This window comes from Mus pahari, chromosome 5 (assembly GCF_900095145.1).
Source record: "Mus pahari chromosome 5, PAHARI_EIJ_v1.1, whole genome shotgun sequence".
Classification (NCBI taxonomy): domain Eukaryota; kingdom Metazoa; phylum Chordata; class Mammalia; order Rodentia; family Muridae; genus Mus; species Mus pahari.
Window position 1 is genome coordinate 14,526,270 of NC_034594.1, and position 17,255 is coordinate 14,543,524.

General features: G+C 44.0%; 1 protein-coding gene across 2 annotated transcripts in view; it reads right to left on the reverse strand.

Moving 5' to 3' along the window:
• Window positions 1–5,196, reverse strand: part of Znf451 (zinc finger protein 451) — a 54,371-nt gene extending 49,175 nt beyond the window's left edge. For both annotated transcript variants that reach the window (XM_021197250.1, XM_021197253.1), the window contains exons 1-2: window positions 4,930–5,196; window positions 4,309–4,392 (exon numbers count right to left, since the gene is read on the reverse strand). In XM_021197250.1, coding sequence (XP_021052909.1) covers window positions 4,309–4,392; window positions 4,930–4,950 — 105 coding nt within the window. In that variant the 5' untranslated portion in view covers window positions 4,951–5,196. The remainder of the gene's footprint in view (window positions 1–4,308; window positions 4,393–4,929) is intronic.
• Between the last annotated feature and the right edge of the window lie 12,059 nt (window positions 5,197–17,255).

Below are 17,255 nucleotides of genomic sequence, written 5' to 3' on the forward strand. Positions count from 1 at the left end.
AAAAAAAAAAAAAAAAGTATTCTTTTTTTTTTTTTAAAGATTTATTATGCATAAGTACACCATAGCTGTCTTCAGAAAAGGGCATCAGATCTCATTACAGGTGGTTGTGAGCATGTGGTTGCTGGGATTTGAACTCAGGACCTTTGGAAGAGCAGTCAGTGCTCTTAGCCACTGAGCCATCTCGCCAGCCCAGAAACAAATTCTTTTTTTTTTTTTTTTAAGATTTATTTATTTATTATATGTAAATACACTGTAGCTGTCTTCAGACACTCCAGAAGAGGGCGTCAGATTTCTTTATGAATGGTTGTAAGCCACCATGTGGTTGCTGGGATTTGAACTCAGGACCTTCAGAAGATCAATTGATGCTCTTATTCACTGAGCCATCTCACCAGCCCACAAATTCTTTTTTTTGTTTGTTTGTTTGTTTTTTTCGAGACAGGGTTTCTCTGTATCTCCCTGGCTGTCCTGAAACTCACTCTGTAGACCAGGCTGGCCTCCAACTCGGAAATCCTCCTGCCTCTGCCTCCCGAGTGCTGGGATTAAAGGCGTGGACCACCACGCCCGGCTCAGCCCACAAATTCTTATTGGAGCAGTTTTCTTACTTCTCCGATCTCCTTGCTGCACCAAAACACTAACACTTCAATGAAGTATTTCAATCAAGTATATGGGTCCAACATTAACAACAAGTGGCAGCCGGGCGTGGTGACACTCGCCTTTAATCCCAGCACTCGGGAGGCAGAGGCAGGCGGATTTCTGAGTTCGAGGCCGGCCTGGTCTACAGAGTGAGTTCCAGGACAGCCAGATCTACACAGAGAAACCCTGTCTCGAAAAAAACCAAAAAAAACAAAACAAAAACAAAAACAAAAACAAGTGGCTTCACACATAATAAGCTTCAATATTGCTCTTCTTCATGAATTACTTATAGGTAGTCTAAGAAAACTAGTTAAAAGATGCTTTTGGTCAACAGAAGAGATGGCGCAATGACTATGGACTTACACTGCTCTTCCTGGGGTCCCAATTCCATCTCCTAGCACCCATGTTAGCAACTCAATACCACCTGGCAAACACTCCTTTTCCTGGCCTCTGCACTTATGCGCATGACAAAGTTACACGAATGCACGCACAGAGAACTAAGTTAAATATACTATCTTTTTAATAATGCTTTCTACATGCATCCTTTCATTGCAGTGAGAAGTATTAATATTCAATGTGGGTGCTCAGGTTAGATTATGATAGGTTCCCACCAGTTTGTATGCCATTGTGAACAATACTGTTAGCAGTTACTTAGCTCAAAAAATTTGGAAGTAAAAAAATTGTAGTAAGAATGTTCCATTTAAAAGAAAACATGAGATAAAAGTTGAATAAAGGGGCAAATTACTAAACAGAAAATTTAAGTAAGAGGCAGAAACATAAAGTTCTTATCAGTGCTATGCTATTCTCTTTCTTGATTCAGCCACTTTCCTAATTTGCTGTCCTGCTGCTGTGATTTGAAACATCATCACATCATCACCAAATCAATTTGGGGAGGAAAGGGTTTAGTTATCTTATACTTCTCTTGATTGCTGATTGATGAAGAAGGCCCAGTCCAGTCTGAGTGATGTGTGTTTCTAGGCAGGATGAAAAAGCTAGCTGTGTGAGCCAGAGAACAGCACGGGGGGGGGGGGGGGGGGCTAGGTAAACAGCATTCCTTCTCCCTTCTGCTTTGACTCCCTCAGCTGGGCTGGGACCAAGAAGTATAAGATAACTAAACCCTTTCCTCCCCAAATTGATTTTGGGGAGAGTCCACCAGGTGGTTCACATGAGTCCTAACAACCATTCGTAACTCCTGTTCTTAGGGGATCAGAGGCCCTCTTCTGATCTCCATGGGGACCAGGCATGCATGTGATGTACACAGATGTGCCTTATGTGCACATACATACAGGTAAAACAGTCATACACATAAATACATCTTAAATTTATTACCTTTGCAAAAATCTAGGGCCCTTATGAACTATGTACTTCCCTGCACATTTCAATAAAAGTTAAAAGGATTCATATCTATATTACTCCTTTCAGCATGCTGCCTGGCTTCAGTCTACATTTGTGAGACACAGAAAGTCTCTTGTCCAATGGTACTTTACTCGCGCAACTCTGTTATACATATAACCTTGTTATAAATGTACTTCCCTGCACATTTCAATAAAAGTTAAAAGGATTCATATCTATATTACTCCTTTCAGCATGCTGCCTGGCTTCAGTCTACATTTGTGAGACACAGAAAGTCTCTTGTCCAATGGTACTTTACTCGCGCAACTCTGTTATACATATAACCTTGTTATAAATTACAAACTAATAATCGGAACCAAGTAAACCAAGAAGTTATATTATAATGTAGCTTGTATCTGGTCAAGTCTGGCAGAAACCAGGTTTTCATCTTTACTAGACAGGAACTACCGGAGGGACAGTATTACAGAGAGCCCAAGTTTCTGTCTCGGGCTGTTTGCTCTGGTGGCACAGCAGTGGAGTTTATTGGATAGGGTTTATACAGAACACCGCAGGCCTAGAACTTTCCAAGTAAAGCTCAGACTGCCTTCCAACAGGATCCTTCCACCATGACCTCCTCAGTGCTAGAACTCTAAATGTATCTTAAGGTAAAAGTAAGCTATCACTATCTTTAAGTGACAGCCCGTACACATAGGCAATTTTATATACTATACATTCTTGATTCTTGATGTAAATTTTATTTTATGCTTAAAATAAAATTTAAGGGGGCTGGAGAGATGGCTTAGTGGTTAAGAGCACTGACTGCTCTTGCAAAGGTCCTGAGTTCAAGTCCCAGCAACCATATGGCAGCTCACAACCCTCCGTAACAAGATCTGACGCCCTCTTCTGGAGTGTCTGAAGACAGCTACAGTGTACTTACATATAATAAATAAATATTTAAAAAATAAAATAAAATTTAAATATTACTTTTAAAACTCAAATCAACAAACACCTGAATTAACTTGTTACAAATTATCATGGTATTTTATTTCACAAGATATACAACCAAAGAATTTACTTTTTGAATCTTATTCTTTCTATATTCTATCAGTTTCTCAAACAGCCTTATTGTATAATGAAGAGTTACTCCTGCCTTTTGCATGAAACATCAAGGTAAATATTCTGTTTACAAATATATGTGATCCATGAACAATCCAAATTGTCTTACAGAGTCATAAAAACCTTTATCATACATATGTTAGTTGGAGGGGTACTACTAATTACCAACATTCTCCTTTCTACAAAATACTCTAGTCTATTAGAAAGAAAGGGACAAGACTCAATGTGTCCCCAAACCTAACTCCAGATCCTCAAATTTCAAAATGAAAAAAAAAAAAAAAAAAAAACAGACTCCAATAGGAAAACTGCCAAGAAAATGATTTTCTGAAGGATTCCCCTCCCAGTCTCACTAACACGCCATACCCAACAGACGGCCATCAGGCCTCAATGTTGGGGAGGACAGTCTTTAATAAGCACTAGTCTACAGCTGGTCACAAGGGGAACAAATACAGATGGGCTGACCAAAAAGAACTACAGAGCCTCAATGCCAAGCGCAGCTAACTGTAGCATTCCAGGAGAGCTGTATAAAGCAGGGATGTTCTCTAGCTACATACTACTTAAGAACTGATGTACAAACTTAGTTTGCCACTATAGGGGACAATCACCCAAAGCTGTTTCTCTTCCCTCTCACCATCACTTTAGGACTGGCTGGGAGATCCCAATGAATGTCCCTCATTGTATTTCAAAATAACAATACCTAGGCTGTCCCAGATCTTACAGCTGCCACTCAGTGCTCGAGAACACTAGCCCCCAAAGGAACAAATATAGAAAAATAGAGCAGTGTTTCAGAAGACACAGGCCTCCCCACTGTGACCATCAATTGTTCTGTGATGTAACAAGACGACCTCAGAAGTTAGGGAAGTCCTCAGCTATTAGAAGATACATCACGCTAAGAAGCAACGTTCTTTGCAGACCTTACTTCCTACCTCCTGGTATTAACTAGTCCTGTGTGTCTTCATTCCTGTACAGAAGTTAAGCCCTGGGAAGTACCAGGAAGCACAAAACCATTCGGATGCCTACTGCAATTCTTCAGGTAGTCCCTTCCCCCAAGCACTGAGGTATCCCTTAGGGTCAAAGTCCCCTGCATCAGCGTGCTACAGCTATTCGCCATTCATGACTATCTGTTGAGTCTGTTGAGAGATGACTGCCTGTCTGGTGGGACTTAATCATACAACAGGCTTACCACACTTTCACTCCAGCAAAGCGCGATTGTCAGGCTCTACTTACACTCACAAACTGAATGTCATCTTCGTTTTCATCCGTGGTAGACTGTGATGCCTCGGGCCCAGCTGGTGGGGCAGATTCTATTATCTATAAACAAAAGCCAAAACAGGCTTATCTATTCAGCCACAAGATCGCAGGAAGAAATTCTCCCCCCCCCCCCGAAAGGAACGGTTGAAGACAAAAGCCCCTGAGGGGCAGCAGCAGGACCAAGCGGAAATCCAGCCCAGGGAACTGCATGGAGGAGGCCGGGCGTGTTAAGGCGTCTTGGAGCTGCAGAGATCAAGCCTCCCAGGCGAGCTGCCACAATTCCCCTCCCCGCCTCCTACAGGGGCAGGGATGCAGGCTCCAAACCCCCGGGATCGGGGATACAGGCTTCAAATACAAGGCCAGCCTGCCTCCAATCCCCTCTCACCCTCGGGGCTGCGGCTGCTCCGGCTAGGGCGGCCAGGGGCTGGGGGCGGCCGGACCGCCATTGTTGAGGACTCCAAGCATACGTGCACCAGGCCCGGAGGCCCCGCACTCGCCCGAGGCCGACGCCCGGCTGAGCCCCCGAAGCGGGGAAGACGAACCAACCCCTTCGGGGTCGGGCTCGGCGGAGCCAAGGCCCGGGCCGCCACCACTCACCTCCGGCCCTGGGTCTCCCATTTCTCCCACGGCCTGTCAGCACCACGCTCCCGCCGCCGCCGCCGCCGCCGCTGCTGTTCCCGACGCCGCCGCCACGACTTCCCTCTCGCCCGGCGCCGCGCGACCCGCCCTGCGTGAGCGCCCACGCAGCTGACGCCTCAGGCCGCGGGGACGCCGTGCTGCCGGACCCCAAGCGCGGCCTCACTGCCGCTAGCTTCCAGCGCCGCTTTGTACGCTCCCCGCCTTCCTCCCGCCCCGCGAGGGGTTCTGGGAGTTGTAGTTTCCGCCGGGTCTCGAGGCGGACGACCGCGTGGCGGGGAAAGCTGGCGAGGATGTGGAGCTCGGCGCTCACCTGCATCTCCGGGAGATGGCGGGAGGAGGTGGTGAGGGTCTTGATGTAGTTTTGAGTCCTCGCCAAATCTCGTCCTGCTGCCGCCTTTCACTTAGAGACACTGACAGGAAAAGAGCCCCACTGGCAACAAGCGAAGCAGATGAAAACATGGAAGACTTTTTTTCCTCCCGATTACATCTTGGCAAAGGTGGCAGGGGGCAAGAGCTTATGTATGGCGTTCCTGAAAGGTCATTAATTCTCGCAGAAGTCTCACAAAGTGACTTCCTTGTTGTCCACAGGTTACCAGACTGCGCGTGGTTCCTGTAAACTAAAAGAAGCATTACTCTAAGGTCCCAGAGGGCTGCCCCTAGCCTTTCCTGTTTCTCCCTTGCTCTTTTCAGGCTAGGTAGAGTTGATAGACCTAGTAATGTCAGTTAACGCTTTCAGACCTTTAGTGATCACACTGCTATGAAAGCAATGTTCAGTGGTCTTTGTTTTGGGCTAGAAGGATGGATGGATGGATAGGTTTAAGTGAAGTCCAAGACCTGAAGCACTTGAGCTACCCAATCTTTTTCCTGAATCTATCTCCCAGTGCTAGCAAGTATTCAATCTCACTTCCTTCAAGGACCGGGGAGAGGAGCAAGGCGTAAAGCTGGAGTCCAAAGTTCAGCGGGAAAGTAAAAGCAGCTAAATCCTGACCACCTTTCATCACATCTTAGGACACTGGTATAATAATGTAATTTTTCAAGATATACTTGGACGCTTATAAAATAAAACCGAGCCGGGCGGTCGTGGCGCACACCTTTAATCCCCGCACTTGGGAGGCAGAGGCAGGCAGATTTCTGAGGTCAAGGCCAGCCTGGTCTACAGAAAGAGTTCCAGGACAGCCAGAAATACACAGAGAAACCCAGAAAACAAAACAAAAAAGCTTAAATAGATATTTCCTTTGTCAGTTGTAGCTAGGTGTGTCTCTGAAGAGATGGGTGGGTCTCTGAAGAGATGCCCTTTGGGTGTGCCTCTAAAAGCCTCCGAGGATAAGAATGCTAAATGGAGAGGTCCTGCCTATTTCAAGACAAATTGCTTTGTGGGAGGTCTTTGCTCTCTGTCCAGAGGCAAAGTAGCTGGATGGCCTTGAGCTACCCTTCCGTGAAGGTAAAATGGTTCAGCCCTTACTGACAGGGTTCGGAGCCTGTGTAGGGTTTAGGGGAGGAGCTAGAGACTTTTTATATGAGCAAAATTGGACCTGTGATAGAACGCTTTCTCTCTCTCTCTCTCTCTCTCTCTCTCTCTCTCTCTCTCTCTCTCTCTCTCTCTCTCTTTCTCTCCCTCTCTCCCTCTCCCTCTCCCAATCCCTTCTCCCTCTCCCTCCCTTCCCCCCTCCTCTCCCTCCCCCTTCTTCCCTCTCCCTCTCCCCCTCCTCTCTCTTCCCCCTTGTCGGGGTCAGAGATTGGGCTTGCAGGATCAACAGAGAAACAGCTGGCAGGACACAGGTAAAACAGTATTCTAGGAAAGAGAGCTAAGGAGTCCTCTTGGGTTTGGAAGAGCTAAAGAAAAAGGTAGACTGGCTTGGAAGAATGACACAGAGATTTCTGAAAAGCCAGCAGTTTCATTGTAGAAACGTAGAATCAGGCTTGTAAATAGATATTTTGTATATGGTTCAGAAAATGAAGTTACCTCACTGAGTGAGCTAGCAGGGTTTTTTATACCTCCTGTGTCTTTATTGCTATAAAGATGAGATAATTTAAATCCATGACAGTGGATGAGGAATTCTGTAAGACCCTAGTTTTGGCAGAAACATTACTTGCAGGGAAGATAAATCCATAACCAGAATAAGGATCTACTTCACTAAGGACAAAGTGTTCTCCTTTCCATGGAGGAAGTGAAGTGGTCCAAAGTAGTCCAGCTACCAGCAGGAAATGCTGCCTGGGGAATGATGCTATATCTGCAAGTCTGTGGAAGATCTGCCACCTCGGTAGCCAGATCAGCCTTGGTGCCTGCAAGTCCATGTTGTAGAGCCCATGCTTAAACCCCATCTCTGCCAGCATGGCCACTGTGTTCATGGACCCATGAGATAATGACAGGGATGGCTGCGGAAAGAAGCTAACTGTCCTCAGGACAGGACTCTGAGTAATCTACTAGATTACTGAGCTCATCATCTAAAGTCACCTTTTGATGTCCATTGTCATGAGACACAAATGTCCCCACATGCTCTGCCCTTTTGGAGAGATCTGCCCACATACTTCTTCCCCAGGTGCCTTTTTCACTAATTTTCCAATCACGCTCTTTCCAAGTCCCTGACCATGAAGTGAATCAACGGCTATATCCCATAAATCAGTAAGCAGTCACACATCTGGCCATTTCTCCTTCTAAACAAAATGTATGACCACATGTGCTGCCCGAAGTTCTGCCCACTATGAGTAACCTTCACTGGTGTTTTTCAGGGTTCTCCCAGAAATGGGTTGTTGTGATGCAACTGTCCACTTCTGGGTGGTGCCTGAATACCATGTAGAACCATCATTAAACTAGGCCCTAGTCTTCTCTTCCCCAATTAATCAATCATAGGCACACCCCATCAGGTTATACACTTGGCATCACTAACGGGAATAGAAAGATTTGGCAATTAGATCCACGTCTTCATGTAACTTGCTTGTGCCTTCAAGGCCTACTGGGACTCAACTCTATACATACCTCTTCCATTTGATAATAGAATGCTGCTGTGAACACCTTACTGTATGTCTTGGTGGGTCAGATAATACATCACAATGTCCCAGGATCCAAGATCCAATCTGAGAGAGGCGAGGTGACATATAGAATGCCTGATGATTTGAGGTTGAATTTCTTTTGTTCTGCCAGAAATAAACCTGTTTATTCATTTAAGGAGGTAGGGTTAGAAAGTGTAGAACAAGGTAAGTTTTCCTACAGGGATTAGGAGTGACAGCTGTACCAGGCACATCTAAACAATGATTGCAAATCTGGCAATGAGAACAGGTGTACACCAGCAAGCTGAGTGAGCGGAAACTATGCTCACCAGGGGATACAGAAAGAAGGCGATGCCTTCTTGAGGCAGGAGAGAATCCAGATGGGAGGCTGTTTTGCATAAGATCAGTGGAGGCAGGCCGGGCATGGTGGCGCACTCCTTTAGTTCGAGCACTCAGGAGGCAGAGGCAGGCAGATTTCTGAGTTCGAGGCCACCCTGGTCTACAAAGTGAGTTCCAAGACAGCCAGGGATATACAGAGAAACCCTGTCTCGAAAAAAAAAAAAAAAAACAAAGAAACAAACAAAAAGGGCTGGCGAGATAACTCAGTGGGTAAGAGCACCCGACTGTTCTTCCAAAGGTGCAGAGTTCAAATCCCAGCAACCACATGGTGGCTCACAACCATCTCTAACAAGATCTTGACGCCCTCTTCTGGAGTGTCTGAAGACAGCTACAGTGTACTTACATAAAATAAATAAATCTAAAAAAAAAAAAATCAGTGGAGGCTGTGGCTTGTGGGAGTAGCTCTGGCATATGTTTCAAAAATGGCTACTGTACAAGCTGTATAGGTTGAGCCTGGGGATGGGTATGACAGACCCGTTGGTGATGAAGTTGTTTTGTAGAAGAGATTATCACTGTTACAAAAACAATCCCTTGGGGGGACTCGAGCAATGGTGTCTAAAACAAGACTCTACTATTACTGGGTTGTAGATCTACTTACTAAGGAGTTGGCTCTTGGGGTTGAAGAGAAAGTGTAAGTGGCCCATTGGTTGCTCCAATGGGCCCTCATGTACCCCTTGGAGTACTTTTTTGGAAAATAGAATTATATCCTGCGCAGGTAAACATAGTAATTGCATAGATTGGCAGCTTCTGGAGGATTATAAATAAATCCTGATTCATAATTACCTTGATTAAACATACTTGGTTAACCCAGTTTAAGTTTTATCAAGAACAGTCCTATATATTAAGAGAACTACACTAATTTTATTTGTTTTTTTTGTTTTGTTTTTTTGTTTGTTTGTTTTTTGAGACAGGGTTTCTCTGTATAGCCCTGGCTGTCCTGGAACTTACTTTGTAGACCAGGCTGGCCTTGAACTCAGAAATCTACCTGCCTCTGCCTCCCGAGTGCTGGGATTAAAGGCGTGTGCCACCACACCTGGCTACACTAATTTAAAATATATATTTTTTTATTGATTCTTTGAAAATGTCATATCATGGATTTTGATCATAATCATCTCCAAGTTCCACTTCAACTCTGTACCCTTCTGTCTCAGGGTTTTACTGCTGTGAACAAACAACATGACCAAGGAAACTCTTATAAAAGACAACATTCGGCCGGGCGTGGTGGCGCATGCCTTTAATCCCAGCACTTGGGAGGCAGAGGCAGGCGAATTTCTGAGTTCGAGGCCAGCCTGGTCTACAAAGTGAGTTCCAGGACAGCCAGGGCTATATAGAGAAACCCTGTCTCGAAAAACCAAAAAAAAAAAAAAAGACATTTAATTGGGGCTGGCTTACAGGATCAGTCCATTATCATCAAGGGAGCATGGCAGCATTCAGGCAGACATGGTGCAGGAGGAGCTGAGAGTTCTACATCTTCATCTGAAGGCTGCTAGAAGAAGACTGGGTTCCAGACAGCTAGGATGAGAGTCTTAAAGCCCAGGTCCAAAGTGACACACTTCCTTCAACAAGATCACACCTACTGGGACTAGGCCACCCCTACTCCAACATGGCCATGCCTCCAAGTAGTACCACTCCCTAGGCCAAGCGTATTCAAACCACCACATCATCCAACTTCCTGTATTCTTTTTCTTTAAGTCACCAAGTCCAGCTTTGACTGCCCAGATACTCTCAGATGTGGGCCCAACCCCAAGAGCATGGTCAACCTACCAGGATTCACACTCCTAAAGAAAGCAGACTCTCCCTCTCCCATCAATTAACAGTTACCAATAGCTCCTGAGCTAAGGGTAGAACCTCATGCCCACCCCCCACCCCCCCCCCCCCACCCCCCACCTCCCACCTCCCACCTCCCACCTCCCACCTCCGTGCTGGGATTTTTGTCTAGTTTGAGCTTACAGGGATCTGGTGCATGCTGTCTCAGCCGTTGAATTCATATGTGTAGCTGGCCTGTTATGTCTGCAAAACACTATTGCCATGTGGGTCATACACCTCCTTTGGCTCTTACAATCTTTCTGCCCCATCTTCCATCATGATCACTGAATCCTGGGGGAAAGGGATGTGATACTGATGTCCAACGTCAGGGCTAAGCACTCTGACGTCTCCTATTTACTGCCTATGAACCAGGTTGTTGGGTCTCAGTTACTCATTCACTGAAAAACAAAAACTTCTGTTGAAGGTTGAGAGATGCAGTGATCTACAGATCTAGTGATAAGACATTAGGAGTTGATTACATTCTGCGTTCATTTCTCGGAACAGAAGTAGGTTCTCGCTTAGAGTCTAAGACCTATCTAGCCCAGGTTATTGCCCTGATAATATTGTCAGGTGACGGTTCGTTCTTGTGATTCGGTCTCCTTAAATCCAATCAGAAAGCGTTTGCCTATTCGGACATGATACATCCACTTTTGCAACAGTGGGCTTATCAGGCCAGGCAGATGGTCACTGGAGCTCACAGGGCTCCCACCGGTGGAAGAATGAAGATTGTTTTCCTCCTCTGGTTGGCATGCATAGCACCTTCCAACACTATGAAAGCTAGTCAGTAGGGGTGAAGGTTCCTGGTCGGTACCAGTTTGAATTCTCCACGTTCTGTGACTCAGCATGTGTTGTCTTTTGCCATAGGGCTTCAGGAGGGTAGCCAAACCCAATTCTTTAGTCTCTATGCTAGGAGGGGGTATCTATATTCTATAATGTTTAGGGGCTGTATAAGAACTCAATGGTCAACTCAAAAAGAAATAACCTATTGCTGGCACCGAGTGTTTATGTGTTAATCTGTGGTGTCTAGTAGGAGCATTGCTCCCTCGTTATAGAATGATTCCATTTAAACTCTCTCTCTCTCTCTCTCTCTCTCTCTCTCTCTCTCTCTCTCTCTCTCTCTCTCTTTTGGCTTTTTGAGACAGGGTTTCTCTGTATAGCCCTGGCTGTCCTGGAACTCACTTTGTAGACCATGCTGGCCTCGAACTCAGAAATCTGCCTGCCTCTGCCTCCCAATTAAAGGCGTGCGCCACCACCGCCTGGCCTTAAACTCTTGTTACATATGTGTATGTGTATCATTTAGAGAGCTTCTATAATAGATTTCTCTGTGACCTTTTCAAAAGACCATTAGAGTTAGTTATCCTGCTCTATTTCCCCCACATCTTGCCCTCATGTCCTTCCACCTGCACCATTATTCCCTTTTCCTCTCTCATAGTGCTACATTCTTTCTCTTTCTTTTGAAAGATCCCTCATCTTTTATTAGTCTCCTGACCTCTAAGATTTTTTTCGTTTTGTTTTGCTTTTCCAGACAGGGTTTCTCTGTGTAGCCCTGACTGTCCTGGAACTCACTCTGTAGACCAGGCTGGCTTTGAACTCAGAAATTCACTTGCCTCTGTCTCCCAAGTGCTGGGATTAAAAGAAGAATTTTCAAATGAAACAAATATATCTACAACTCAAAACTAGCATCCACATGAGAAAAAACATTTGACCTCTGTCTTTTCAGACTTGGGTTACATCAGTCAGGATGATGACTGATTTACCTGTTTTTTTTAAATTATTAATAATTAATTTTTCTTGATATCTGAATAAGATTTATTGTGTAAATGTATAACATTTTTTATCCATTATCAATCATTATTACCAATTGATGCAGATCTGGGTAGTTTCCATTTCCTGGTTATTGTGAATGGAGCATGAGTGAACAAGTATCTCTGTAATAGGATACAGAATCCTATTGGACATATGCTGAAGAGTGGATAGCTGGATCATGTGAAGATCTAATTCTAGCCTTGGGGGAACTTGCACACTGATTTTCATAGAGGCTATACCAGTTTACACTACTACCAGCAATGGATAAGTGTTTCATTTTCCTCACTTCCATTTAAGCATCTATTGTCAGGTGCTTTTGTTCTTTAATTTGGGGAATATGGTATATGAGTACTGTATTCACCTCATTTCCATCTGTCTCTACTCCCCAAGATCTCCTGTGTCCTCCCTCATACTCCTCTCAATTTCATGACACCACCACGACCACCAAAAACAACAAAGGGGCTGTCAAGATGGCTCAGTGGGTAAGAGTACTGACTGCCCTTATGAAGGTACTATGGATGTTTTTTTTAACAAAGGATTTTATTCTTGTTTTATATCAGAGCACTGAATTTTGATTTAAGGAATTTTAACAAAATGTTAGATATTATACATATATATGTGTATGTAACTATTATAAATGTGTGTGTGTGCCGGGCGTGGTGGCGCACACCTTTAATCCCAGCACTTGGGAGGCAGAGGCTGGCAGATTGCTGAGTTTGAGGCCAGCCTGGTCTACAGAGTGAGTTCCAGGACAGCCAGAACTACACAGAGAAACCCTGTCTTAAAAAACCAAAATAAGGGGGCTGGTGAGATGGCTCAGCGGGNAAGAGCACCCAACTGCTCTTCCAAAGGTGCAGAGTTCAAATCCCAGCAACCACATGGTGGCTCATAACCATCCTTAACAAGATCTGACTCCCTCTTCTGACTCCCTCTTCTGGTCTGAAGACAGCTACAGTGTACTTACATATAATAAATAAATCTTTAAAAAAAAATATATATATATAGTGTGTGTGTATATATATATATATAGTGTATGTATATAGTGTGTGTATAGTGTATATATATAGTGTGTGTGTATATAGTATGTGTGTATATAGTGTGTGTATGTATGTATATTGTGTGTGTGTATAGAGTGTGTGTATAGTGTGTGTGTGTGTGTGTGTGTGTGTGTGTGTGTGTAGTCTCTAACATCATTCTCCACAAACCTTTTATGACCTATTTAGACTTTCTGTAATGTGCTTAAGCATATTGATTTGGCCTTCATCTTTTCCTTTTTTGTTCTGGAAGAGCCTAATCATTTTACCCTAGGATAAAACCTTATTTTGCCATATGTAATTCTTATCTCGAAAAGTCTCTTATTGCAGCATTCCCTACCTAATGCATGTCCTCATTCTTAACATTTTTCCTACTTGCTCTTTTCCCTTATTTCATTTCCTTCATGACATAATTTCATAATGTCGTGACAAAGCAACATGACAAATATCAAATTATTTAAAATAAGACTAAGTCCAAATTACAACCTAGTATAACAAATTAAGATTAACCAACCATGCATTATTAATTACATCGTTACATCTGTTGCCAGTCCAGGCAGATTTTATTGTTGCTTGAATTTCTTCAAAATGTTTTTTTTTGTTTTTGTTTGTTTGTTTGTTTTTAAATAGATTTTTCTTTTGGCTTCTCATGACTTTGGGAGTTACAGAATGTCATATTCCAGCAAGAGTAGAACAAGATTACAAACCTTCCAGCAACCTTGAACAGTAAAACTATATCAGTACAGGCAAAAGCAGAAGAGAGACAAGATACAGAGAGAGCAGATCTGTGCATGCTCACCCTGAAATCACTCTGTCTGACACAAAAGAGCTGGGACAGAGAGTGAATTGCTTGTTTTTGAGTAGCAGCGTCAAAGAGGAGAAGAAAGTACATGCCCAGTACTGTAGACTGGACAAGACACTCATTGGGTCAGAGTTGATGGGCTGGGCCCACAGAATTTGTACTGAAACAGATCAAATATGAAGAAGGGGTTGTGGAGCCAAATTGTGGTAAAGTCTCTGTAAGACCAGGTTGAACTTTATTTCCTTCACCAAATAATTTTTAAATATTTATTTTGTTCTTTTTTCTTTTTTTAGACCAGGCTGGCCTGGAACTCAAAAATCTGCCTGCCTCTGCCTCCAGAGTGCTGGGATTAAAGGTGTGCCCCCCCCCCACGCTTTATTTTGTTCTAACTCCACCCTTTCCCTTTATCGCCCTAACCCCTCCTATATACCTATGTACACCCCACCTCACCCCTAATCCCTCTTGAGATTATGGTATGTTTCTTTGTATAGATAGCTAAATATAGAAATATAACCTGTTGGGTTTATTCAGTGCTACCTGTATGTATATGCGTGCAGGGCCAACCCTTTGGAATTGGATAGTGAATTAAGGGACTCATGCTGGGCTGGTGAGATGGCTCAGTGAGTAAGAGCACTGACTGCTCTTCTGAAGGTCCAGAGTTCAAATTCCAGCAACCACATGGTGGCTCACAACCATCCGTAATGAGATCTGATGCCCTCTTCTGGAGTGTCTGAAGACAGTTACAGTGTACTTACATGTAATAAATAAATAAATCTTTAAAAGAAAAAATGTGGACTTGGGGGCTGGTGAGATGGCTCAGTGGGTAAGAGCACTCAACTGCTCTTTGAAAGGTCCCGAGTTCAAATCCCAGCAACCACATGGTGGCTCACAACCATCCGTAATGAGGTCTAATTCCCTATTCTGGAGTGTCTGAAGACAGCTACAGTGTACTTACATATAATAAATAAATAAATAAATAAATAAATCTTAAAAAAAAAAAAGGGGGGATTCATGCCTGCACACAAGTATTTGTGCTGCTGTCAGTGTGCCTTAATTGTAAGTAGCTCTTCTTTGAAGGGTGTGTTTTCGAGAGATTTCCCCCTTCCATGTTAGCATTTCTGTTGGTGCTATAATTTCTCAGGCCTTATTTAGGCAGCCATATTGCTGGTGTATTGTGGGTGAAGCTTCCCTGTTGCTTCCATGGATACAGTCACAGATAGCCTGGATTTCCATCACTTACAACTTTCCACCCCATCTTCCATGATACTCCCTCAGCCTTGGGTGCCAGAACCATCCTGTAGATATATTGGTTGTGACTGGATGGCAGAAGATCACGTGCACTATACACTTTGACCAGTTGGGGTTTCTCTGTAAAGGTCTTCATCGGCTCCAGATTCCTTTGATTGGGAGTGTGAAGTATACTCATGGGTTTAACTATAGGTGTTAAATTCACAATGCAGTTGTGAATTATGCTGGCTTAGCAAAGGACCAGTAATAGTTTCTCTTCTAAGATTGACAACTACCTTGTCCCAGGTGGTTGACTGGATTTCCCTACTGTTGAACTGGCCTTAAGTCTAATTAGACAGCTGTTGGGTAACATCCAAGAAAAGAATGAGACTATCATTGTGTAAATTGGCCATTTATTGTTTCCCTCCCTTGAAAGCCCCCATGGCAACTTCCAACTGTCTTGGAGTGTTCTCATAAGCACTCAGAATTCTCCTCACATGACTCCGTTCTTGGACTTTGTTTTGACAAATCCACATAATTATAACTTTCAGAAAGCAGAATGAAAGCACAAATGCCAAGAACCAAGAATCCTGATCCTAGGGCTGCAACTGTGGCTCAGTGGTTGAGAGCACTTGTTGCTCTTGTAGAGGACCTGGGTTTGTTGTCCAACATCCACATGGCGGTTCATAACCATCTGTTAACTCTACTTCTGGGGTATCTGACATTCTTTTGTGATCTCCAGAGACACTGAAAGGGAAAATTATATAGATTCAAGGTTTGGAAATGTAAAATTAAAAGAGTAAGTTTCAAAATTCAAAGACTCAGGGCTGAACACTGTGAAANCCGGGCCATAAAGATAAGGAAAAGAATGCAGGAATTGACCAGAGCTATCAGGGCTGACTCAACAGCCATCTGGCAGGGTCGCGCCTCCCCTTAGCTTACTATGAATCATACAATAACCAGATATCCTGCTGATCCCGATAAACCTCAGGCCCTTGGCCTGCACGTACCATTCTGCTGACTTGTAACCGCCTTGCTGACGTTCAAATGAGCCAATCACATGTAACCGCGCCAATTCTCCCCATCCCCTGACCCTTACCCTATAAAAAACCCCAGCTTTTGAGTCTTGGGGTAGGCGCCTCTGCCTCCTGTGTGAGGTACGTGCCAGCCCGGAGCTCCGCCATTAAACTGCCTCGTGCTTTTGCATCAAGACGGTCTGTCTATCGTGTTTTTTTAGACACCCTGACTCCTGTAACCTGAGGAACTGAGGGGGTCCCCAAGAGGGGGTCCTACAACACCAGGCATGCTCTTATACCTACATGTACATACATGCAAACAAACACTCAAACACATAAAATAAAAATAAGTGAACCTATGTTTTATTTATAAAAAAATCACATATCTAAACCCTAAACCAGGCATGGTGGCTCATGCCAGCGATCCCAGCATTTGGAAATGAGGCAGGAAGATAATGAGTTCAAAGCAAGACTCAGATTTGTCATGAATCTACACCAGCCTGGGCTACTTGGGACTCCATTGAAGGCAAATGAAGTCAATCCATCTGACTAAACTCCTCTCAGGAATCATAGAGACATTTTCTCATGTAGACAAAAACACAATATGTTGCTACTAAACCAAGCATACATTATAGTATCAGCTCAGTCTATGCATGAAACCACAGCACTCATAAAGGTATCTATGTAATTTTTTGTTTTCTTTATTTATTTATGCATGTATATATGCGTACTATGGCGCACATGCAGAGGTCTAAAGATTCCAAGGAAAGAGTTCTCTCCTTCTACCAGGAGGATTCTCAGGTGTGCCCTTCCCCCAGCCTTGAATAGGCTAAACAAACCTCCAGATGGTTTTACAACAAGGCTGGAGTCAGTGCCCCACCTTGCCACATTTGCATTTCCTAAGGAGCTTTGACTGCCTACTGAGCTTACTTTGCAACTCAATCCAGCTGAAACAAGCAACAGAACCCAGCTGAAACAAAGGGATGGGTCCTTGGGTTTTCCCCTATATATTCAGAGCTGTATATATTCAGAGCTGAACATTAAAATGTGAGCCTTGGGGCTGGTGAGATGGCTCAGCAGGTAAGAGCACCGACTGCTCTTCCAAAGGTCCTGAGTTCAAATTGCAGCAACCACATGGTGGCTGATGTAGAGCCCTAAATTTTAAAAAATTCCCCAAAACCTGTTCCCTAGATCATTAGGAATGTG